The sequence below is a fragment of the Nyctibius grandis genome, chromosome Z, assembly GCF_013368605.1.
Source record: "Nyctibius grandis isolate bNycGra1 chromosome Z, bNycGra1.pri, whole genome shotgun sequence".
Classification (NCBI taxonomy): domain Eukaryota; kingdom Metazoa; phylum Chordata; class Aves; order Nyctibiiformes; family Nyctibiidae; genus Nyctibius; species Nyctibius grandis.
In genome coordinates this window covers 88,408,085-88,432,839 of record NC_090695.1, presented here as the reverse complement: position 1 = coordinate 88,432,839, position 24,755 = coordinate 88,408,085, and the positions used below count along the sequence as shown (strand labels likewise).

At 42.8% G+C, this 24,755-nt stretch overlaps 2 protein-coding genes across 2 annotated transcripts in view; one reads left to right on the top strand and one right to left on the bottom strand.

Annotated features, from left to right (window-relative positions):
* Window positions 1–11,537, top strand: part of LOC137676268 (uncharacterized) — a 93,837-nt gene extending 82,300 nt beyond the window's left edge. Inside the window, exons 64-72 of the mRNA XM_068422966.1 lie at window positions 781–968; window positions 1,675–1,772; window positions 2,165–2,349; window positions 3,423–3,625; window positions 4,139–4,328; window positions 5,001–5,110; window positions 6,991–7,110; window positions 7,557–7,696; window positions 10,635–11,537. Of these exons, the coding sequence (XP_068279067.1) occupies window positions 781–968; window positions 1,675–1,772; window positions 2,165–2,349; window positions 3,423–3,625; window positions 4,139–4,328; window positions 5,001–5,110; window positions 6,991–7,110; window positions 7,557–7,696; window positions 10,635–10,650 (1,250 nt within the window). The 3' untranslated portion in view covers window positions 10,651–11,537. The remainder of the gene's footprint in view (window positions 1–780; window positions 969–1,674; window positions 1,773–2,164; window positions 2,350–3,422; window positions 3,626–4,138; window positions 4,329–5,000; window positions 5,111–6,990; window positions 7,111–7,556; window positions 7,697–10,634) is intronic.
* Window positions 6,765–18,289, bottom strand: RMI2 (RecQ mediated genome instability 2). The gene is made up of 3 exons (XM_068422421.1): window positions 17,976–18,289; window positions 12,698–16,848; window positions 6,765–10,666 (listed from the first exon to the last, which is right to left on the bottom strand). The coding sequence occupies exons 1-2, from the start codon at window positions 18,244–18,246 to the stop codon at window positions 16,700–16,702; spliced, it is 420 nt and encodes a 139-aa protein (XP_068278522.1). The 5' UTR covers window positions 18,247–18,289; the 3' UTR covers window positions 6,765–10,666; window positions 12,698–16,699.
* Window positions 18,290–24,755: the final 6,466 nt, after the last annotated feature.

Here is a 24,755-nt window from a genome sequence, read left to right as displayed (position 1 = left end):
TCAGTGTGACCACCTTTCTAGTGAAATCATTGAGGAGGCATTCTCCTGGACACGGGAGTCTGGGTTCAATCGGATGAGAACAGAGCCCTAATTCCTGAGCTGAAGCATTTCTGCTAACAGTTCCCTGGCAAGCATTTCCTCCCAAGGGGCTGTTCATCTCCATCCTTGAGCTCTGAATGCTTGTACTAATCAGATTTCACTTGATCTGTTTTTTCCAAGTCTATCCAGTAGCCACTAATTCACTGTTCAGCTGGACTATGGCCTACATTGAAACCATTGAGAAATGTGGTCAGCTGTAATAGCCTGAGAGAACCTTCAGTTTTCACAAGATTAAAACCTCACTTTGGGCCGCTTAACCTCTAGACTCTTCCCACTCAAAAGTGGGATTTAGTTGACATACTGTGTTTGAAATCAGTTGGGACCAAACTGTCCTGTTATTCCTTGGTCAGGTGCAGGTTGAGCGGTACAGCTCTGGTGGTGGCATACTGCAAAGCATTCCTTACATTTATTTTGCAAAGCAGCAATGTATTTATAAGGTATATGAGTGGATCAGGGTTTATAGCTAAATGCCTCTTTCAGTTTTTCATAGCACTGTGTCCACGCACACAGCAGTGAAATGTGCCTAACTGCCATGAAGGCAGAGCTGCTTTTTCCTGCTTCCTGTGTCCCTCCTTCACTTGTGCTGGAAGCTGTGGGGAAACAAACAAGCAAGCAAACAAACAAGCAGCCACTTTGTAACATACCAGCTAAGGTTTGTTTCATGTAATGTGTTTGCTTCAGAGCCATTAGCAACTTTGAAGGATGCCTACTACGACGTAACCTCGAAGCCACTGGATGAAGTTTGGCAAGAGAAGACAGAAGAGTACATGAAGAAAATCCAGGCTCTTTTGCCCAGGATTGTAAAAGATGTGTGGCTAATGGAGCCAATCCAGCTGGCATTAAAGGTTGTGAAAGCAGGCTTGGATATGGTTGGTATAACTCAGCTCTCCATTTTTAATGGTTTGAAAGACAAGGCCTACAATTTTAAGTCTCAACTTTGAACTGTGGATACACAAAAATAGTTAAATATTGTTGTTTATGGAAGTAGTGCAGTTATCTTTCCACATAACAAGCTTGTGCGCAGCTGATTTACTGTTCTTGAAATATGGGACCTGCTTTGAAAGCAGTACTTGTCCAGCTAGCCGAGAGGTGGTTTTACTGGTTTTGGTTGAAATCACAGCAGCAGTAATCGGTCACTCAGGTAGCTTCTGCTTTTCTTCTATAGCGAGGAGGGATTGTGATTCCAACAATTTATGTACAGATAGGTTTGGGCTCTTCTAATTGAAATGAAGAGCATAAAGGATATATCATGACACCAATTTATATTAACAAAGATATCAATACTTTGCATGCTACTGAAGCACGTTACTTAAAAGTATACCAATACTTCACCGAGTTAATGTTATTTTAGGAAGGATGTATTTCTGTCCATTATTTGTTGCTGTAGTGACTAGTGCCTGTCCTCTGGATATTAACCTCTAAATGACAAGATGCTGTCAGGCAAGTGACAAATGCAAGAGAGATTAAAGTGCTATTTCACTGACTATTGCCTTAGAACTCCTTGTCAAGGACTGACCCTGCACTGAAGCCATACTGAAGTCCATTTTGTAATCTTCTTTTCTGGCTCTCCAACAGACCACACAGCAGGTGCTCAGGTGGGCAGAGGCCGTGTTTTCTAGAGCTGTGAGCAAGATCCGGAAGCCCTTACTCAACCTTTACAGTTTTTCACCCAGGTAATTGGTGGTTTTTGCAGGGTCCCTGCTGCTGGGTAGTGTTTTAAATGGCTATGTGCATAGTTACATCAGCTTGTATGCTGAGGGGTGCAGGCAACCACCCGACTGTTCTTTGCTTTGGGCACATGGCATAACACTGTAATGTTCATTTTTGTTGGCTACCAGGACAGGCTGCATTTCAAAAGAAGCAGCAACCAGAATAGCAATAACTATAACTGGCCTTATATGGCGTGGTGTATTGCAGGCCTTAGCCATTGTGTATCTTTGTTTTGCCATTCTAACCAGACTACAGTTCCTACGAATATTTCACTTCTACATTTCTAATAATAAAGCAACTGCATCTCATCAGCTGAGCAGAGAAGGGCACATGCTGTTTTGTTTGTATTCTGTAGGAACTGTTCAGTGGCAGTAAAACTGCCAGTACTTCCTAAAGCAGATGGCTCCCTGGACCTGGCAAATATTACTAATTATCTCATTGAAGAAAAGCTGATGAGGCCTCTCCAAGACCTCTACAGTATCAACATAGTTGCAGAGTACTACAGGTTCAAGCGGAGGATGATGGAGAGTCCCTTTGAGTGTAAGCCCTTTCAAAGTGCTGCTTTGTTTTTAACTGGGTCTATTTCCACTTCTAGATTTTACAAATCATATTTGGAATAGTAGTTTACATAGAGATGGTCACTAATTAACAATTTTCCTGTAAACTTTATATATAGTCTTTCTTGTAAAACAGTAATTGTCTGTATATCATCAACACTGTGGGTAAAGCTGACATGCAATAAACACTCCTCTACTTAATATTCATGCAAATTTTGCAACTCTTTACACTTCTACTGTTGAGACTAGAAATCAGCAGGTGGCATTTATCTGTCATAGCTATATGCTCTTGTGAGTTGATACTGTGGTTCAATGCCAATCACACCTGTTGGCCCTGAGTCTTCCCATGGAGGCTTTATCCGTACTTTGAAACTGGTGACACAACTTCTGTTGACTCCAGGATCAAAAAGCTCAGCCCTACCAAAACTTCAGAGACAATATTACCTGAAAAAAGCATTGCTAAATGCTCAAAGACTGCATTAACAGTCCCAACTGTCCCCTGTAGACAATGGCTTTTCCACAGCAGGCAGTTTTCAATGGCTTCCTCCCAGTAGGCAGGCACAATGGAGGGCACTGGAAGAAGGTCCCAGTGACCAAACAATCTAAATGATATATCAGCAAGCTTTCCTGGGCTGCAACTCTGTTCGAGGCTCTGGTTTTGCAGGGTATTTTTTTTTGAGACAGTTAATATTCTTGCTGTTTTCTGCATTGGAATGTATCATGTGTATATAAGGGGTGTGAGGGGGCTTACAAATATGACTATCAAGTAGCATGACTATAAATCAAGATGAGCTTTGAATCCTAATTCAAGTTTCTTCAAGTTTTAGGACACTCAAGTGGATCTATAATGAAAAAGAAATTATTAGACTGTTTCCTTTCTGGAGAAGTTTTTGTTGCAGAGCAATTGTAACTAATTAAAATGTAATGATAGTTTGAGACATTATTTTAAGAGTATGCCAGCGAGAAGCTGTTTGTATTGCAGTATGCAAGTAGTCACACAGCACTTACTGCTCTGTGGTAACTCAGTGATGTTTCTTCTGAAATACTGTTCTCTAGATCATGCTATGTTAATGGGGACCAAGCATCTTATGACTTTTGATGGAAAAATTTACGATTTGGCATCAAAGTGCGGTGTACTTCTTGCCAAGGATTTTGTTCACAATACGTTCACTGTAATACTAAACGAGGAAACGAGTAACTCAAGATCACTGTATGTGGAGATGAACCAGACTGTGATCAGTATCTACCCAAGACTGAAGGTAGGAGGGGAAAGTCAAAACATTCTTCCTTTCCAGACCGGAAGTTATCTTCAACCAAGAAAGAAAGGAAAAAAAAAAAAAAGTCTTCAAAATTTTAATGCTCAAAACAGAGATCAGAACAGCTCTTAGATGTAAGTGCTAGAAAGTAACCAGTTTTTAATCAGGAAATAACTTCACAAAACAAAACCAGTTTTAACTCAAGAGCTGCCTCTTTGCTTTCTGGGTACTTAAAAAAATAAGAGAGGCTTAATGAACTTTTTAGCTTTCCTCTTACATGGTCTGAGAGAATGGCAGTTAGAGAGGTCTGGAGAACAAACTGGCCCTATAGCCTCAGAGTATCTGGGGGGCTTTGTGCTCTCCTGCTCTTTCCGAAGTTCAACACAATTCTGTTCTTATTGCCTCACTCTGGGCTGAGCAAAGTTGTCCCCATCCCACCTGCAAACCCAGGTGAGCTTGTCTGTCATTGAACTTTCATTGTGACATATTTGAAATTGCCTTTTCATTTTAAAACAGATATCCAAGATGTATAACTTCTCCTTTATGGAAGAGAACTGCCAAGTCCTGGATCACTCTCTTGAAAAGAATACCACTAATCTAAGGAGAGAAACCAACAAAATAGAAGTGTCTAATCAGAAGGGAGTTTCTGTGTCTTGTGACTTTCAGTATGATCTCTGTACTGTCACTCTGGCTGGATGGCACCACGGTGAGTACCCATCACACAACTTGTGTCAGCTGTGAAGTCATTTTCTTCTGTATCTCTCAATTATCATCACCTGTAATACCAGCACGTGGGTTGTCTTTCACTTGCTTTTCCCCTTTCTATTTATACACACCCTGGAAATGGCGCTGGGCATTCCCAGTTATTGCCAAATCAAGCAGAGTATGTATCACGCCAGTAAGAACAGCAAGTGTTTACCTGGCTTACTGTTGTTTCCATGCAATAAAGCAGATAGAAACGGGGAAGATGCAGTGCAGTCAGCCCAACCCCAAACCCTGTCTGAGAACCACTGCTCTGTGGCAGGCTTATCTTGTCAAACCTGCAAGAGCATCAAAGAGGGAGGCCTAAAGGCTTCCAGGGTTTTTGGTATATGTGGAATACATTCCCCACCCTAGTCTAAAACTCAGACCCCTGAAATGAGCAGAGAATGGATATGAAGCCTTTATCTGTCCGGGAGAAGCCAATGAACAGCTAACAAACGAGATGGCAGCGCAGTCTGAGAAAAATCCATCATGGCTGCCTGGGCCTCCTTTCCCTCTTCTGCATGACAGCTGAGCTCTGCTGTACAGAATCATCAGAGCCCAGAGAGAACTTCTAAAATTTTCCTGTGTGTCCTCGTGACAACTACTATTTTACTCCATTTCAATTTCATTCCAGGTGTTTCAGCCGGGCTTTTTGGTACCAATGATAATGAAGCTGGAAATGAATGGATGCTTCCTAACCGTTCCTTCACTGACAACGTGCAAGAGTTCACACAGAGCTGGCAGGTAACGAGCTGAAGGGCGTCTTTCTACGCAGATCACCAGTGGTGCTGGAGCACGAAGGGCAACACACAACATACTGTTTGCGCTTAGGTGAACTAAAGTTACATAGTGAAAAATGGCAGCATACTGTATGTAATTTGTCTTCCTGGGTTTAACCAGGGAAAAGGTTGCACATATTTGCTAAAAACTATACAAGAATTCCCTGTAGTAGGCGTTGAACATTTTTGGCCTGAGTGGCAAGGTAGAACACAGAGGCTGCTTCTGCTATTAGAAGAAACTGATGTTGGAACCAAGTACCTTTGATGTTTTCCTAGTTAGAACACTTCTTTCTGGAATGCAGAGCCAGGTGGCACTTGGTCTGGGACAAAGCAGTCAGTTCTTCAGTCAGGCCACAGTTACCAGGAAGTTTTCCCTCTTGAAGTTTTCTTTAGAGCTGTTTGTTGTAGCTGGGTATGTTCAGCCTCTTAATTTTTTTGTTCTTCCTGCTTTTCATCTTATCAAGAAACAAAACTTTAGAAACCAGTAACTAGTAGAGTTTCTCTCCATCCCCTCACCACGAAGTGCTCAGACTTTTTGGAGGGTTAGCTGCTACTGATTCGGTTATCAACTTGCATAAAAGGACTTCCTGTAACTATCTTAAATAAATGTTGTAATTCTTTTATACCAGTAACGTTATACCTCTTTGCTTCAAAGAGACCTAACTTTAATTCATGTAATTTATCATCAGCTGAAAATAATCTAAATATGGAATCATGCAAGTGTACTCGGCTGTTTGTGAATGCAACTGACCAAAAAAAAAAAAAAGTAGCCTTAATGTGTGCTCAAGCCATTTTCACAGGATCCTCTAAATCCCTTCAAGCCTAATTTTTAGAATCTATTACAAAAAAAAAAGAACCAGCATCTTATTACTACTAAGATTTTGTGACTCTTCCCTTTACCTTCTCTCACCTGTGCCAGATGTCCGAGTTCTGGGCACAGAAATGCTACTGTTTTCAGCTTTATTTCAGTACTTCACTTTAAAAAAAGAGGATTGCTTCATGTCTCTTGTACTTTTCCTTGCTGCTGGAGAGATATATCTAATGAGTTTGCAGCCTATGTTTATGTTAATAATGGGGCGGGATCATGAAATTACTGACTGTAGGTATAATTTTCTTAATTGCTACAAATATTAATTTCTAATGTATTCATAAAAATGCAACCATCTAATGCAAAACTACCCAGAGAAGTTGAACTAAAAATAATAATGAATTAAAAGCAATGCATAAGAAACTGACTGTCATAAGCTGGGAAGTCACGTATGTCCTTCTTTAAGTGGCTGATGGTGTAATGCCTGCGCCTACACTATTGATTGGTACGTTTTATTTGAACCATGAACAACAAAAATCCATTCACATTTTATTGTCCAAAACTGCTTGTAATTGTAGGGACCTCCAGTTTGGGGGTTTTGGTTTTATAAAGCCTTCTTGTTGTTTATTACCTATGAATAACCCAGCAAGGATGTGAAGATTTCTTTTTCTCCAACAAAAAGATCTAGTGAAAGCGCACAACTCTGATCTGTCATATGTAATAAAAGTTGACAACTAGCCAACTACTTACTATGTCAGCAGCCACAAACCAAAACCTTTCAGTGAGTAACAAAATCAATAGGAAAAGGAAACAATGTCTCTAATCTTTAATATTTATGAGCCATACATTTTTGTTTATGAAGAGCGCAAGGTACTTCTCAATATTAATGAACAACAAATGTTAATCAGAGCGGTGTACTGAGCTGCCCATATCTTCCTTCAAACCATCTCACCCTGGAGATCTGAAGAATTTGCACTACACTGATGTTTAAAAAAACAAAACAAAAAAATTCCAATGCAAGTATTCTGTTTTCCCAGGTGAACAAGTGCAGTTTGGTACCGAAGAAAGTGAAGCCGTGTCCAAGTACAGCCAAGCAAAACATCTGTAAAGTGTTTTTTGAAGAATCCCATTCACTTCTTAGGAACTGCTTCAAAGTTGTAAGTATACCTTCAGCCACCAAAGGACTAGCTGAGTACCCAAATGTCCTGCTTCAAAGGAGTACACATAATTGCTACAAGGACATAGAAGTTCAGTTGCAGGTAACTTCAGAAGTAATCAGAACAACAACCCAGACAGAAAAAAAAGGTGATTACATCACCATAAACATAAATTAAGGTCCTTGACATCCACGAAATAGTGGCAAGACTTTGCCACCACTCTTTAGCATACAGCTACGGAATTTGGAAATACTAATAAACCCCTCAGTATTAGAAAGAGAATAAAGGTTTGTGGATGGTCCTAACAAGGGCGGGGAGGGGGGAGCCACAAATCAAACTTCCTTTTCAGTTCACCTGCAAGGTGTGTTGCCAGGTTGCGGTCTCCAGAAGAGAGGCATGTTCACACCCTGCACCTGCTCCTCTAAACCACCCCCTTTGTGTTCAAGGTGGACCCCGAACCGTTCTACAGCATGTGTACGTACGACACCTGTGAACCACAGGAGCTGAAGGCTGCCTGCAGTTTAGCAGCAGCCTTTGTTCATTTGTGCAACCGCAATTTTGTCCCTGTGGAAATTCCTCCTCAGTGGTAAGCTGCGTTTCTTTTCATCCTCACTATTCTGACTGTGTTGTTCCCGTACGTACGTGTCTGTTATTCAAGAGCACATAACAAAATAAAACTGATGAATCTGACTGTGGGCATGAGCAAAAATGGTCCTATTCCTGAATTAGTCTTCTTGCTCCTTGTCTCTCTCACCCTTTCTGCTGTTCACTCAGCAGCACGCCATAACCCCTCCCATTCACACTCTCCAGCCGCTTTCTTATTTCCTCCTAATTTGCTATGTAGAAGGAGACAGAAGGATCCTTGCAGAATGGGGGTGATTGGCCCTAGGAGTTCCACTTCTCAGATACCATTTTTGTTTCAATCTTTTTTTTTGTCTGAATAATGCATTTGGATTCATATTAACACATATTCTATAGACACACTGAACATAGTGACTATTTTTGTACTTTTCAGTCTCTTTTAACGAAATCTATCTCCTTTAAACTTAAGCTAGAATTTCAAGATTATCGGTATTTGTATTTTAATGCAGCTGTCATTTGGATAGCTGTCTTATGGGAATGTTTAAAAATGCAAAGCAAGCTGGAAAGCCTGAAAAGAGCAGTAGTGCTGGCTTGAAATTTTTGGCATTACAATCCTTGCCCATTTCTGTTATAGTGCAGGTTAGTTACGGCTCCTCACATGTTTTGGTGAAGGTGCACACACTGCTGCATTGCACATTGCTGCAGAAACTAGATGAGGACAGTTACTGCTCTAAAAGAGACAGGAGTCACGTGTTCTGCTAACCTGTGTAAGTCCACATCCCCAAACTACTTATTAGTAATAAAGTTTAGGCCCCCCTTGTTTATTTGCTTCAGAGTTACTGCATTATTATTACTGCAGCATTACTGCAGTTACTGCACAGTTCAACTAAACAGCTGCCATTTCCAGTAGGCGTTCTCTTACTCCAGTCCGGGCTGGCTCTTTGGCCAATGTAAGCACCCACAGACGAAATAGCTGTCTGTGCCGGGGGCTGCAGCAATCGAAACACCTCACCCTTTAAGGAAGATAGCGGCTGTATATTTCAGCATTTTCTGTGTTATGTACATTCACCAGTTTGCACTATGCACCTTTACTACAGGCTTTTTATTAAACTCTGTCTCCATTGGACATTCTGCATACAGCACTTTCTTTGAACTATGATATTTATTGACTACAAATTGCTGTATAAACAATGATATATAAACAAGGATAACTTGTACCACTTGAGTAATGTTGTTAACTATTCAGATATTGCTGTCTTAAAAGAAATGACCAAGAACATCCCCAAAACTTACTCTTATTCATCTGCATTATGTTATTCCTTAGTTTAGGGGGAAAAAAAACAAAAGACAAAGCCTGCTCTGAAATTTGCTATATGCTTGTATCTTTTCATTGAATGGGAACATTAAAGGAAACACACACAAATTATTGTCATACTAATTATTGATACACTTGCCCAAGTAATAAGATATAATTTTATTTTTACAAGACTACAATGAAAACATTTACTCTAAGTAAATGACAGAATCATGCAGAAGAGCCAATTATGCTTTTGCTTAAAATGAAGCACTGGGGTTTACACTCTGCAACTTTTATGCTCCATGCTTTGCTAAGGCTTAGTAATAAGGAAACAGGGTGGGGTTTTTAACAGGTGCAATGAACTGTTATTAATTTGTATTTGTAAACTCACTACCACCTCAAAAGAGTGACTTGGTGACTACAAACATATTTGTGGTATGCTTAAAAAAATTTACAACTATTTGCTGACTTCTCACCCACTAAGGAAGGTAATAACTATCAAGTATTTGTAGATGATTGTGTTAGCTGTAAAATAAAAACCTAGATAAAGAACACTCGATGTGGATAAGTGCATACTCCCGTACGTGGTAATAATGCCATGTGTCATTATCTGCCTTAGGTATCAGTTCCCCAGTGTGTTGTAAGCAGTAAATGGCCATGTAATTCCTGGGTAGTACCTTGCAGGCAGTAAGTGGTTTTTAGCTCCAATCATTTCCATAAACTCTTCAACATATGAATATGCAATAGAGACTAATTTTGTTAATGCTGAGCCTGAATACTCAGTTGAAGAGTTTTAGAATGGCTCAGTAGCCAAAAGTCAGCTAGTGCTACTCATTTACATTATCCCATTTCTGAGGAAAGGGACTGGAATGACAGTGGATCACAAGCTCAGTTAACAACAGTAACATGCTATTAAACACAAAGTCTACTGGGGATGTACACATGAATAAACATATTTAAGACAAGAAATAGTAATTCTCTGTTCAGCTTATTTTATGCATCTAGTTTTGGACACCGTGTTTTAGTTAAGTTGTGAACAGTCCCGAGGTCTCCTCTGTGGGGAAAAAATTCAAGGGCTGAGAAAAGACATGAGTTACATCTTTAATATGTAAACACACCAAAGAGAAGGAAGTGTAACAGACCAAACTGCAGTAAGGGAGAATTAGGTTTGATATTGTGAAAGACCTTCTAATGGCCAGGCTAGTCACGCACCATAACCAACAGCCATCTAAGGTCACAAGAACAAAAGAGAACATTTCAGTCAGTAATAGCTACCTCTGCACTACTTCCTAGAAGTTCATTCTTGTTAAGGATCTTCCATCGGATGGCTGAACTAGCCAGACCCCATAAACTTTAGTAATAATGCTGTTCTTTGCCTCCTAAATGTGAATTTATTATCAAACATGAAGGAAGAACCTTACCCCTTTATTTCAGCTTAGTGTACCTAAGATAACTGTATCTAAAATGCTAGAATACTTTTTCCCATAGCTTTTTGATAATGTCATAAATATATTTGATGCTATTTTTCCCTTCAGAGATTTCTTGTAATTCAGCATAATAACAGCTTGTATTACATGGCACTTGTTCCTTTCTATCCTTTAAGTACTTACCAACCACTTAACTGGATTTCACCTCCTCATTTCAGCTTGAGCCAGTTCTGAACAGCGGACACCAGCCCTGAAGATGGAAGGACCCTTTCAGCACCCAAAATAAAACAGCTATTTTAGGTAGATGAGCTAGAAGCAATAGTGGGGAGAACAGTAAAAGCGTGAACGAGTCAGCGTTAGGACTATGAATATCATGTAGTATAAAAGGAAAGCTTTTCACCCAAAAACATCTGAGAGCAAAAGGAATTATTTCAGTGCAGTGACAAGAAACCGCGATAATCAACCAGAAGAAATCGGACATGAGTATTAGTTATTTTTAAAAAATTCTCCTATTCAGTGGCAAAACTGCCTCTTCACAAGCCATGAACCTCAGCATGAATACATTTAAAAGATAACAAAAGATCTTTTCCAGCTCAGATTAGTACAAGTGGGCTACTTTGTGAAAGCAGCGTATTGGCTTTGAACCTGTGCAGAGATGCTGACTTCTTTTTTCTCCAGAACTGAAACTCTGATGTTCAGTAAATTCTGGAGAAAGTGACCTTGTTCCAGGGAAGTGCCCCACCATGCAAGAGGGCTACGGAAAGCGTTTAAGCATTTTCTCATTTTTATGCTGGTTGATTTTTCCCTTAACAATATACACATTAATAAGTGAGAAACAGCCTTCTTGGTATCTGTTCACCAGTTTCACATTCTCCCTTTGTGTCTCTTTAGAACTCCCTTTTCTCAGGAATCATTTACATGTTGGCAAAAGGTGACTGATACCTATCCTGTCCGTAAAGTAGTCTTAATGTGTTATAGATACTGTTGGGTGGAAGTGTCTCATCTGTTAAATTACTTTCTGTAGTGTAGGGCTATCGATTAAAAAAAAAATGCATTGCAGTTCTCCACCCAGTACCAGGAATGCAATTATTCCTTAGTAAAAGGTAACACTGCAAAATCCTTCAGCTGTCTTTGCATAATATGCAAACATTGAAGTAATGGTGTTCTGAACTATGAAATAATGTTAATAAACACTTGACTTCCTTATTTGTATGCTGGAGTACATTTTTACTGATTATTCATAAGAATAAAGTTGTACTGATCTACAGCGTTGGAAGTGGCTGCATCTAAATGGCTCCTGTCGTTCAGAGACAAAAACAGCAGCTGGCCTCAGTTATCTTGCGTACGGTGCTTTAGGCTACGCTCGCTTTCTCAACACACTGTAGTTTTATACAAATTCTAAGTAAAACAGGCGTCTTGTAACACTCAGGAGAAATTCCGATGCTTGTTAGGATTCCCACAAGCATGAGATGCTGCTGTACAAAACATGGTAGAAATTAAGTCTTCCTCTGTAATAAGAAGTTTATAACTGCTTACTTACAGAAACAGGTGTTTTATAATGAAGCCAAAATTGTATGAAAGAGTTCTGAAAGTTAAAGAATATTTATACCAGTTACTGATTAAAAAAAAAAAGCATAATCTTCTCCCTGGTCACTTAATGCATGCTAAGCACACCAAACACCTTTGGAGAAAGTACTGAGATGACAGTTGCAAGAAGAAAGTAAAATGCCAGCAAGTAGAGCAGAAGATTCAGAAGAGCTGCTTTACTTTCCAGCTAATTGCAGCAGTTAGTTATGGATACAGAAATACCGAAAAGAGTTTAACTATATGCTAACTGGAGAGAGGAACACAGAGATGGCTGCACATACTGGGTCGCTCCTAGAAGCTGCACGTAACATACCATAGGGGATAAAGAAGCCATTTAAACACCAATAAACATTTTAACCTACAACCATTGTGCTCAGCGCACTGACAGGTGTCTCCGAGACGTTCCCAGGTTACACAAGTGCACGTTTTGTGTCCAGATACTGATCAGCGAGGCCGGACCGCAGCCCGGCCCTCCAGCCCGCGCTGGGCAGGCGGCGCGGCTCCGCGGCCAGCAGGGGGCGCCCCCGCGGCGCTGTGCGGGCTAGCCCGGCACGGCACGGCCCGCCCCGCCTCAGCCCCGGGCACGGCCCCGGCCGGGAGCAGAGCCCGGACAAGCACCATCTACACCGAACACCGCTGACAGAATAACGCTCTGGGGGCAGATGAGGGGAAACCACACTTGCTTTGCCAATACCTTGTTCCTAAGTTGAGGGGAGCACTGATTTATGGCTTCCATGAGGAGTCGCCGCTCCGGTTTCTGCACCAGCAGCCATGCCCTTCCTGTGCCCCAGGTGGCTACTGGTGCTAGTGGAAAGGCAAGTGCTTTTTCATGCCTGTTAATGAAATAACAAGCAACAGACATGCAGTAGTTTGTCACTGGTCAAGAGGTTCTTCACATACATAAACTAAAACCTTTACTGAACAGGGGAAAACCATCCATCCAAATGATTTTTAAGTACGTCTTAATCACGGCACAGTCATGCCTCATCTTGGGAATTCAAAAATAGAAATAATAATACACACACACACACACACACACCCCCCGCTAACAGAAGATGCCAGCTACAATGTAAGGCAGCTCATACTAGCAAACAAGTCGTTAAACAGGACAGTGACAGAGGACGATGTGGGGAAGCACATTCCAGCAGTCCCCGACAGCCGGATCGCAGCCTCCCTGGCAGTAGTGGAGCGTGCCAATACGAGGTGATGACTCAGTGCAAAAAGCATCCCTCAAGCCAACTAAAATGTCTGTGATTCCTCAAGGACAGGATCCTCGAGGAAGGATCTCCTTGGCAGGGTTCGACTGAATCATTTCTCAGGTCGAGCCTTCAGTTTCAGTGTTTCAAAACCGGCTTTTTTTTTTTTTTTTTTTCTCTGCACTACCCCTGGCTTTATCAGGACTAAACCCACAGTACGCAACTACTGATAACATGGCACATTTTAGAACACCTTGACTGAAGTCATCCGAAACATTTATGCTCCAGAGGCTGGTAATGCAGTACACAAACTATGCCGTCCTATGGAAAACACAAAAATCCACTGAATAGCTCATGGATCTACACATCACACAATACAAATGGCTCTGATCTTGCCTCCCAGCTCGTTGGAGACCAGGAACTTCTGCACCTGTAACTCACACTGATCACAGCAGTTGGAACAGGCCCACCCACCCCCACCTGCCCTTGGAGCATGAAGAGGTTAAGTCATTCTTCCAGGTGTATTTTTAGTGCCTACCACTCACCTCCAATATGTCCTTTATATGTCATATACAGAAACTCCAGATCTACAAAGTTCACAGACTTTATGCATACCACACAAACTCCTATGCCCCAAAACTCAGTACCAAAATTGAGGTTTCTGAGGATCTATCACAGGCTGAGAAAGTCTGAAATACACAAGGCCTCACATTTCCACCAGCTGAGTTCCCCAAATACTGGTACGTGCTCCGAGACAAATCCAGATTGGTTCCAGTTATGACAGCGCTAACACCAAGTGCACAGAAGCCTTCCTGCAATCTACAGCCATTCTCCTGCCCTCTTCAGGGTACAAATACCAAGCACTCTTAGAACAAGATCCCAGCTTTTACCTCCCTCTCCACAAGACAGGGCTAGAGAAGCCCCTCACCCTGTAACTTCTCAGTTCCGTGCTCGGCTGTACAACAACAAAAATCACAGACAAACCCACATTCTACTGTAGAACTCGAGACACGAATTAAGATGTGGAAAAGGGAGAATGCCCACTAGTCAGTACAGCCCTACAATGCCAAACTCCTGGCAGGGCTGTCCTGAGGAGTGAGCCTGTCTCCTTCCCGGGAAACCCAGAGCCAAGGCACTTCAGCCCGACCCTTAAACCAAGGTGGTACAGAAGCCACCAACAGCCACAAGCAGCACCAGCCAGTCACTAAATAAAGCACAGCTAAACTCCAAGTCAAAGCAATCAATCACTAGAAGTCATTTGTTTAGAAGCTCAACATTCAGCTTTGCTAAGTGCATCTTTTGCTTTGAGTTCCTAGGAAAGCACTTTTTAACGTGAACTGTCGTAAAAGCATCCAGTCTTGGCTTTGAAACCCTTAAAAGTTACTGTCCTATTAACGTAATTGCAGGCCTTTCTGAAGCACTACCTCAGTTCAGCAGCGGATCTCCTTCCAGTCAACTGCTAAGCAACATGTATAGCTTTGTACTGATCGAACGTGTGAAACTTGCCAGCGGGTTGGAACCAGAGCTGGGGTTTTTAGTGAGGTCAAGTGTACAGTACAGAGCCAGACAGGTACTGAAACACCCTAAATCAAGCAACAAAGAGATCTAGATCTTATTAGGCTTGGAATTGACTGCTAGCAAGTGAGCAAAGAAACACCAGATGCTTTGACTCGTGAGCCTCTGGATGGGAAAGGGTGGTAAGAGATGCAAAGAAATCCTCCACAAATCCAATCCAGCGCTACATAAATACAATCCAATCCAATATAAACACAACTTTTCAGATGCATTCCATGAATATGCATCACTGCCAGATGGATTAACAGTAGTTTCACTCCTGACAACCACTACATTGTGCTTCCACCAACTATGTATGACAGGGGCTACAAACCATATCTAATTCTGCCATAAATGTACTGATGCTAGCAAGGATGCAGCAGACCTTTCAGCTCTTTATTTCCAGGGTTTTACTACCCAGTTAGCATGGCATGGTGACTTTATTTGCAACGAACTTCAGGTTAGTAGCGTAAGAAGCATTCAGATGGAGAACTATCTATCCCCAGATAAAAACAGTGGCCAGCAACTACGCTGACCGCGTGGATCATATCTGAAAAGTTACAGCATTCCACAAGTGGATTTTTTCCCAGCATTAAGAACAATAAACCCACCTAGACTGCCAAAATTCTGTATGTACGTGTGTTCTGGCATTTCATCAGCAGGGTCTCAGAGCACAGGACTTCCATTATACAATTGCCTCTGATGTGGTCTGGTTTGGAATATTGAACTCAAGGCTGGAATTGCACTCTGAAATCCAGTCCTTAATCTGTAAAGATCTCATTTAAAGATCTATTTACAAGACAGTATTTAACTTCCATATGCTTTGAAAACAATCCTACAATTTTGAAATTCAGTTACCACCACTTGATTCTTGTCTTAAATTGTACAATCAAAGACTACCTTCCCTTCCTATATGCATTCCTAATTAACACAACTGTCTTGCTGGACAACATAGTCCCAAACTCTAAAGCCATACCACATGGATAATGCAATGCTTTCTTTAGGACTCAAAATTATCTTTAGACAAGAGGGGAAATTAAGAGTAGCAATAGTTCTGCTTTTTAAAGGGTTTTTGATTTGATTTCATAGGGTTTTTTTCCACAGAAGGAGGAAAGAGATAAAAATAAAAAATACTTAAGAATGACTTAAACAACTAAAAATAGCATGCATTGGAACAAGAAAGGAAACCTTCAGAGAAAAATGCGCTTAGGCACAGCAAGCTTGTTTCAAGAGGTGGTAAAACTATTTGCATCTTGAACCTGGAGAACCTATTCCAAGGAATCCTGCATCGCATCTTTTCAGTTAATTTCACTTCACTGGAACACATGGGTTATTACTGCACCACTTTCAGTATTTCAGAAACACAGAAACCAGCGAAATATTAAGTACAAGACTGCTTACAGTTAGAAAGATACATCTGTCTTACAAGTAGAGTTTACTGACATGATTATTACTGAAAGAGAAAACACAGGCAAAGATGTTACTTCCAACCACAATCTAAATGGACTGCAACACATTTTGCCTTCATTCCACGTATCGAGTCCACCCTGGTAACACGAGTTCTGTGCAGCTCTTGCTGCCAAGAATACACCACTACAGGAATGACTACCTAAACACATGTTCCTAGAAACAGCAACCAACACATGTAGAAACATGTAGTATTCTTAATAGCATAGACATGTTACTCAGAAAGCATCAAGTAAGTGTTTCTCAAATCTGCTGGTACAAAAAGAGACTGTGAAAGAGATGAACACTATGATTATTATCAGATATACACAGATCCTTCCACTTGACTTAGACCGACTTCTCTTCGGTTTACTCCAAGAGTAACTAGTGGTTGTTTGAAACCACAAATACACAAATGGCCCAATGTTCTGCACCAAAAAAAAAGAAAAAAAAAAAGACAAAAGTACATATCCAGTTATTTTAGGCAGAAGACAACATATCTAGGGGATGACTCTGTGCAAATCCTCCACTTCAAGGCTCCACATATTCTTATGCGCGGGGTTTTCAGAAAGATCTGTCATCTTTATTGCTCGAAGAACAGGCTCAGGACTGCAGGACCGCACCACACCCATCACCATTACATACTTCCCTAAAAAAAAAAAAAAAAACAAGAAAGCACGAAATTTAATTAACCTTTGTATTTAATTTAGAAAGCAAAATATTTAAAACCAAGTAATTAAACAGTTTGAACTAAAGCTGCCAAGAAAGCTCAAGAAACTAAGATTGCTTTGAACTAAATTTCAGGAAAAGGCTTCATTATCCATACAGCCATTTTTACAGTAGATTTTACCAGATTTTCACATACAATAGGAGTCAAAAGCAGCACGCAATTCCTCCTTCTGCCGTGCAAGTGGAGGGAGGACAATAGAGAAGACTGAAAATTAAGCAATGTGACACAATTCCTGCGATGCTGCAGTCCAGCACTTCTGCAGTTGAATTAACAGTACTGGTGAAGGGAAGAAAAAAAAGAGAAACCCCTCTCCTTGTTCCTAGACTCGCAGCTCTTCTCTGCAGCACCTCAGTTTGATCAAACACTTCCTCTAACTGTGGAGAACTCAAAACAAGTCCCTATCCTTACTACAACTCACATGGGAAGACCGTGTACGTCTTCATCCTGACAGCCACAAACACACTCCCCTGCTGCAGCACAGCTGCTTCAGGACGCCTCTTCCATCAGTGATGGTGTATGTGAAAGCATGTCCTCTCAGCAGCTGCGCCAGCTCAGCCTGCCCCCCAGACACATACTGGACACACAGGCAAGAACCACAGAACCAGCGGGCATGCAGCCCGCAAGTCTCCTGCCTTCAGACACCGGGAGCACCCAGCAGCCCCGGGCAGGAGGCACGGTTACACTGGCGGGCATGAGATGCCTGGGGTACACGTGCCCAGGAGAGCCGCACGGTGCCAGCGAGAACGCCCTCGGCCGCCCGCCCCAGGCCGTACGCGGGAGGGTGCCGGGGCCTCCACCGCCCCGGGCCCCGCCGCAGGGGCTGTGTGCCGTACCCTGCGTGTGCCCCACGCCTGTGTACCCGCCCCACCCGGGGAGGAACACCTCCCACAGCCTCCTGCGGCGTGAGGGGCCTGACGGGCTCCCGGAGGGAACCTGCTGAATTACTTTAGAATAAAGACGGGGAGGTAAAGGGCCCCGCAACACCCGGGGGAGCCCCCGCCCCCCGGGGGCCACTCAGTGCCCGCCACCCCCCCGCCGGCCGGTACCTGCGCTGAGGCAGGGCCGCCCTTTGGGCACCTCCTCCACCCCCAGCACGGTGAAGGGGCCGCTGCCGTCCTGCAGCCGGGCCGAGCCGCCGCGGGCGCCGCCGCGCTCCACCTCCAGCACGGTGCCCTGCATCCACACGGCCCGCAGGCGCAGCGGCGCCCGGCCCGCCTCCGCCCGGGCCAGCTGCCACGTCCCGCCGGCGCCGCACACCGCCCCCCGCAGCTGGGCGGCCAGCACCTTCACCGGCGGCCCCGGCGCGTCCCCGGCCATGCTGTCGCACGGGTAGGCCGCCGCCGCTCCCGCCGCCCAGGGCGGCCTGAGGCGGGTGATGGGAGGCCGGTGCCGCTGCCGCGCAGCCGCTGAAGGAAAGGGCGGGAAGCGGCGCGCGGCGCGGCCCGCCCCGCCCCAGCCGTTGGCGGCGCCTCAAGGGCCGCCTCGCGCTTGGCGGGCCTCGGCGCTGCCACCGGAGCGGAGAGCGGTGGCGCCGGCGGCCGCCGCCGGGGCGGGGCCGGGGGAAGGCGGGGAGCGGCCGCAGGCCTGGGGCGCGGGGGCCACGGCCGGGGGCCGGCTGCGGTACACAGACAGGGAGTAGCAGCGCGCTTGGCTGCGCGCGGCTGTGGGGCCGCAAACCGCCGTGCTACCGCCGCAGAGCGGCACTCGCGGTACCTCCGCGGTGTTCCTGCCCCGCGGCCGCAGCGCTGCTCCCCGCCACCGGCAGCGATAAACCGCTCACCTGAGGAGGGCAGAGGGAGCACAAACCCGCTGTTCTCCAGAGCTGAACACGCCGCCTTACACAACCAGCACATCTGCCGAGTTTTCTGCGTTAAAACAAAAAAAAAGGCGTATATGGAAAATAAAGTACTTAGTACAGGTGTGCTGGTTTCGATGCAAATTGCAAACAAGTTACTTCCGGGTGGTTCACCTGCTCCCAACAAGCCATCCGTGCACAGCTGCTCCCGTGGCTGTAATCTGTGACTTGCTAAAAAAGAGTGTGCAAATCATCAGCCAGCTCTGGGCCAGCACCCCCTCCTCCACCGGTGACAAGGTATTAAGACGCTCACCAGAGGTTTAGACCAGCTGGTTCTCCTTTCACCTGAATTCAATTCAGGATTGACTCCTTTACGTGCAAAAATTAGTGTAAAATCTGCTTCAGTGGCTTAAGCAGAAAATAACTTTGCTGTGTCTCAGCTTCACCTGAATAAAGTCGCCCTGCAGCCTGGCTCCTGCTCTTCGCCCCTGCCGTGGGGTTACACTGGTGTGAGACTCGCCCACACCTCCTCCCAGGCTGTTGAGCCATCCTAGATATTTTTCCACGGTATTTCTTCACTACTTAGCAAGAAATGATCACTTATGTTTACTGTTTAGTTGATGAAGATCCTCCGGTTTCGTGAGAAAAAAAGAAAAGGCACATGCCCATGCTGATTGTCTCAGGGATGCTTTCAGGCTGTTTTTTTATTGTATATATTTACGTGGAAATCTGGAGCATAATGCACTGAAAGTATAGGCAGCTTTAAGCTGGGAGACTTTAATTCCAAGGCCTTTAAGAATTTATTTGCTGTCTGTTTCGCTTTGCTGCAATCTGAAATCCTTGAAATGTTGTGGTTTCCTCTGGGTGGGTGGATTAACATTTAGAAAATAAACCAAGAAAAATAAGCTAATGGAAAAACAGGAGGATGGAACAAAGAAAAAGGATCAGGAAAACCAAGGGCATGAATTCCTCAATTTCACAAGTTCTGGTACCTACAAAAGTGCAAAATGGGTAAAAATGCATGGAGAACTGACTCCCCCGCAATCATTCTTCTTAAAAGCAGATTTTGTTCTTCATTAAAATAGCCAGTCACTTTATTTAAAAAAATCCAGTTTTGTTTTGAGTAGCAAAATACATCAGAAGACTTTTTTTCTACTCACCGATCATGTTATGAATTATTTATTCAGCACATCTTTTTTCCAGATATATTTTCTGTTTAGAGATATTCTGTAAATAGGACTTTACTCCTTTTATAGTGTAAGGAAGCAGTTAACTTTCTGTTACCATTTACAGTAAGAATAAAAGATAATATTGGTAATAACAATAAAAACACTGTCATCTAAGCACAATACAGAATCATGTAATCTGGCAATCAAATCATATGGCTTACAGGAATAGAAAAACATTAGATGGTTACCGTATATGAATGCAAAATTTGAGCGAGGCTCACAGGAGAAGAATATTTGTAATTTATGCCCCTAGGCTGCAGTCACTTGACAGCATCAATATTTAGTTTCACATAAAAAAATCAATTGTGCCAAATATTGATAAAAGTATTGTATTCCTATTTGTTACTGTATAATAGGAGGGTCTAATGCTTATTAAGCCATTAAATTTACAGAGGAAGGCAAGACCCCTACAAGAGTGTAATCTCCAGGAGAGACTAAAAGGTCCCTTAAAAGGTCCTTTAAAAGATTTTCCTTGAAGAAACTGTGTTATGAGAAGAAGGGCAGAAGCATTGGTGATCTGCACCAAGAAACGGATTTGTTTTCCTAAACCAGAAAATCCTTATCTTTCAGTAAAATGCAAAGTTATACTGAACTACTGAACTGCGAAGGTCTTATCAAAGAACTGGCCCAGCTCGGCATGGAGACACGTTCTGCAGCTGCAGGAAAAAATGTCTGATGCCTCAACAGACTGTTTTCTGGAGATGATCCCACAGCGATCATGTTCTGATTTAAGGGTAGCAGAGGAAGCTCAGCACACAGTTGGAAAAGGCCATGAGTTGGTGGCTGACAGGCTGTAAATTACACTGGATTGAATTTGAGCATATTTTTGGAGAGCATGCTGGATGAGACAGAGTTTTGGTTTGCATGGATTAAAAAGAAGGAAGAATTCTTCTTCCTGCTAGTACAACATGCACCTTTCTTCAAAGCAGTCTTCAAGGACGTTATTCCTCACGCTGACATGCACGTGAGATACTGTCACAGTATGGGTAAAAAAAAAGGTCAGACTACACAGAGATAAGATAGTCCAGAGTGTAGCAGGAGCCAGGCCTCCCTCAATTACTCTGGCACTGTTTTGTTCATATGGTGTCAAGGGAACTCAGAAAAGAATTTGACCCTAGATCTCCATGAAAAGAGATTTCCAAAGAAGCTGCAACTTGAATTTTCTGTCCAGCTCAGAGCTTTTCACACTCTCACTGACAGTACTACTTAAAATGGAAGCAATTCTCTGCTCTCCTCTGTAATTTTGGTAAGAGGCTGGTATTACACAATCAGAAAAAATCCTTCTTTCCCTTGGCCAGAAATTCTGATATTTTAGAGTCATTCTTCCTACCCAAAAGAGTTTTAAAAAAGATCTCTGTCTCAGTCCATTGGTTAATGTGTACAGAAAAGGTTCTTCAGTTTTATTTCTCAGTTTCTCTTTCCTAGTGCAGAGAAGTCACTCGATTTCAAAAAAAAGTTTTGTTTTGTTTAAATTTTTTTTTTTAAGATTTGGAATCCAAGCAATCAAGATTTTTTTTTTTTAATTTTACTTTTAGTATTTTCTAAATACTTGCTTTAGAAACAGGGCTACCTGGAAGCTCCACAGATGAATGGATGAAAAGTCATGAAGCATGGAGCTGATAAATACATGGATCATGGCCCACAAATGTCCATAAAACAGATAATGATACAGAAAAACTTGTCTGTGGCAGCCCAGAAGCTCAGGGGATTCAAGTGTGATGGGGACAGGCCAACGGCAGCTCTCCACCTGCTCTGTTCCGCAACTTGCTGGCAAGCGCTGCTTTATGTTAGCATCCTTTGCAGACACTGACTGCCCACAACCACAGAGTAAACTGCAAAGTGATATGATTATGTCTTTTATATCCTCCTTCGGTAAAAGGAAGCAGCATACAGGAGCTAAGCATGACAGAAGCAAGATAAGAAAACAATACTGTAAAAAATGCATTACTCTCTAAGTGAGAAGAGGGATGGGAGACAAACTGTCTTCCTTTCCCTGGTATTCATATGAAACTTCACTGAAGGACAACTTTTAGCACAGACAAGAACAGTCAAGTTTCACTTTTAAGCGATCCACCCTACTGTATGCTTATTTTCTTATACTGCACACAGAACCATATTAAACAATCACAATAATATAAAATTCAGTTGTTTCCTGGTGTTTGTTTTGTACTGCATAAAAGATGTAATGTGGACATGCTGATATGCTGGATGAAGTCTGGAAAACCATCCTCATCCTTCAGGGTTGTTTTTTTTTTAGGCTATCTATCTCATCATCACTGAATTTAATTAATGATTTGAAATTAACGGGACAATGGGTTGGAATTAATGGGTTGGAAGTCAGTCATATTTGCATCCCTAACCTGAACTTCAGCTGCTTGTAATTTATGCTTTGGGACTGATCAGTCTGGCATACAGATGCTAAATTATGTTCGATCAGCAATTTCAAAAGACCTGGAGCTAGGTAAGTCATCTGCTGAAACAGGAAAACTTCAGGTGCACCCCGATGAAGTTTTAGTTAGCAGTAGCTCTGAATAAGTGACATTTTAGAAGCAACTTGGACAAGGCAGGTAAATGTGAGCAACAGACATCATAATATTACTACTAACAACAAGAAGAGTCTGGTCTCTCCCGTAGTGTTGTCCTGCCAAAACTGCATGGGAGTTGCTCTAAAACAGACGAAGTAACTTTTGTGGCAAATGCTATCAATTGCATTAGCAAGGCACGCTCTCGCGTGCTCTTTTTTTCTTGAGAACCTAATACAGATGCTATACATTGCATATGCTTAGTGGAATCAGTAGAGGATTACGGCAAGAGTCTTCCTGCAGCTGCCTGGAGCTGACAGCTGCACCCAGGGTGTGGCAGAGGAAAAACAGCATCTGGCTCAGGCATCTCCTCAGAGAGGGGGGAAACCTTAGCTTGTACAGCCAGCCTTAACATGAGAAATTATTTCAGTGCTCTCACCACCACACAAACTTAACCAGCTCCTGTCACTCACCACACATCCCCACTGATGGTAGCCTACAGGCTATGAAAACAGTGCGATTCTCTCCAGCTTAGCTGACTCATTTCATTTACAAAGAATACTTAGAGGAAATGCTTAGAGAGCTCCAGTTGCATTCTGCAGAAGTGTGTGTCACCTGTTTATTCCTTTCCATGCTATAAATATGCTTGTATGTAACTGAAATAAATCAGCATTCTATGGAATAGGACTATGACATGATGAAAGACAAAAAAAATGAATTAATCATAGTCTTTACCAGTATTGCTTGCTGCTCTGGAAATAAGTCTGTAAAGCTGGCTTCCAGATGAGCTTATTCAAACTCCTGCACCAAGAAAAAAAGAATTCTTTTTAAACAGGAAATATGAATGGCATCCACAGTGTTAGATCGTCGTCCTGACTGAAGTGATGCCAGTAGCTAGGAGACTTCAGTTGTTCAGCCTTTCTGACTTCATTTCACTTCACAAAAGAATTGGATGTTTTGGAGAAGCTTAACAGGACTGGAGAGCCCCTATAACCAGTGTAGGGGAATACAGACACAGTGTCCTCCCTTGACAGCTGCTGGCTTTGCATAAATATACTCTGATTAGCATTATCAGCATCCAGTTCATCCAGTGGAGTGAGAGCAGAATAATTTTCCTAAAGAAAAGTAACCAGAAGAGCAGCATTTTATTTTTGAAAACTTAAAACCTGACATGTCCAATACTAGAAATATACATAGAGGCCAGTAACGCTGAGAAGTTATAGCTGTTCCAGAGCATACATCGGCAGGATGCTGCAATATTCAAGGCCTGTTCAAAGATTCATGAAATAAATTTCTGGTGCTTAGTAGGGAGAGGCTTTTACTAATAGTCAGATTTCCAAGCAGGCAAGATCTTTCTCAGGTCAAATCAGAGACCATCTCTCCCTATGAGCCTTATCTTGTTTAAACCCAAACCATCACACTACACTTCCACCAACCAGGCTAATTTGAAATTAATGAAATGTTAGAACAGGATTAAAAGGAGTTCGGAGTTTTAATATAATGACTCAGGAATTTTATACCAGTCTTACACTCAGCAGACACCTGCATTCATTCAGGAAAAAACATTTGAAAGTTTAAGATTAACATCAGGCTACTTGGAAGAGGAAAGTTTGAGGTGAGCCTCCATAGGGAGCCAGAGAGGAGAGAGGCCACATCTCTCTTGCTGTGTGAGGGAGTACTTTGCAGAGTCTTCAGGAGAGGTTTGATAGCAGGTTTGGTGGCAGCTGCAGGTCACACAGCCAAGCAGACCAGTCATCTGTTTTCTAGTCACTGAAAATTTGTATGAAAAGTGAACGCTCCTCGCTATTCCCTATGCGTTAGCTAATGTTTTTTACTTGTATTCCCATGGAGTATCACCTAAGACACAGATGTGGTGCCTGTCCTTAACTAACCCAGCTTTGCTCTGAGATCAGAAAAATGTAAAATGGCTGCATTTATTTTCTATGAAGCTGTGACTAAAGCTTTGCCCATGTGATTGCCCAAGGATGCAAGACGAAAAGGATCCTGGACTGGACACGGGGCACTAGCAGCACTGGCATCCTCTTTAGAAACTGCTTGTGAGCAACTGGTCCCCTGACTCACCTGGTGCTGGCGGTAATACTGGCACGAAGAGCAGAAATGGCCTTGAATGGGAAGAATGCTGCTAAGTGCGGAGCGGGAAGGCACTGGTATTGGTACGGCAGAAAGCAAAAGCTAAAATCACAGCTGAAGGAACACCTGGCCTTGCGCTTCTCTGCAGCGGGGGAGCAGAGCATGAATTCAGAACAAACAGCTGAGTGA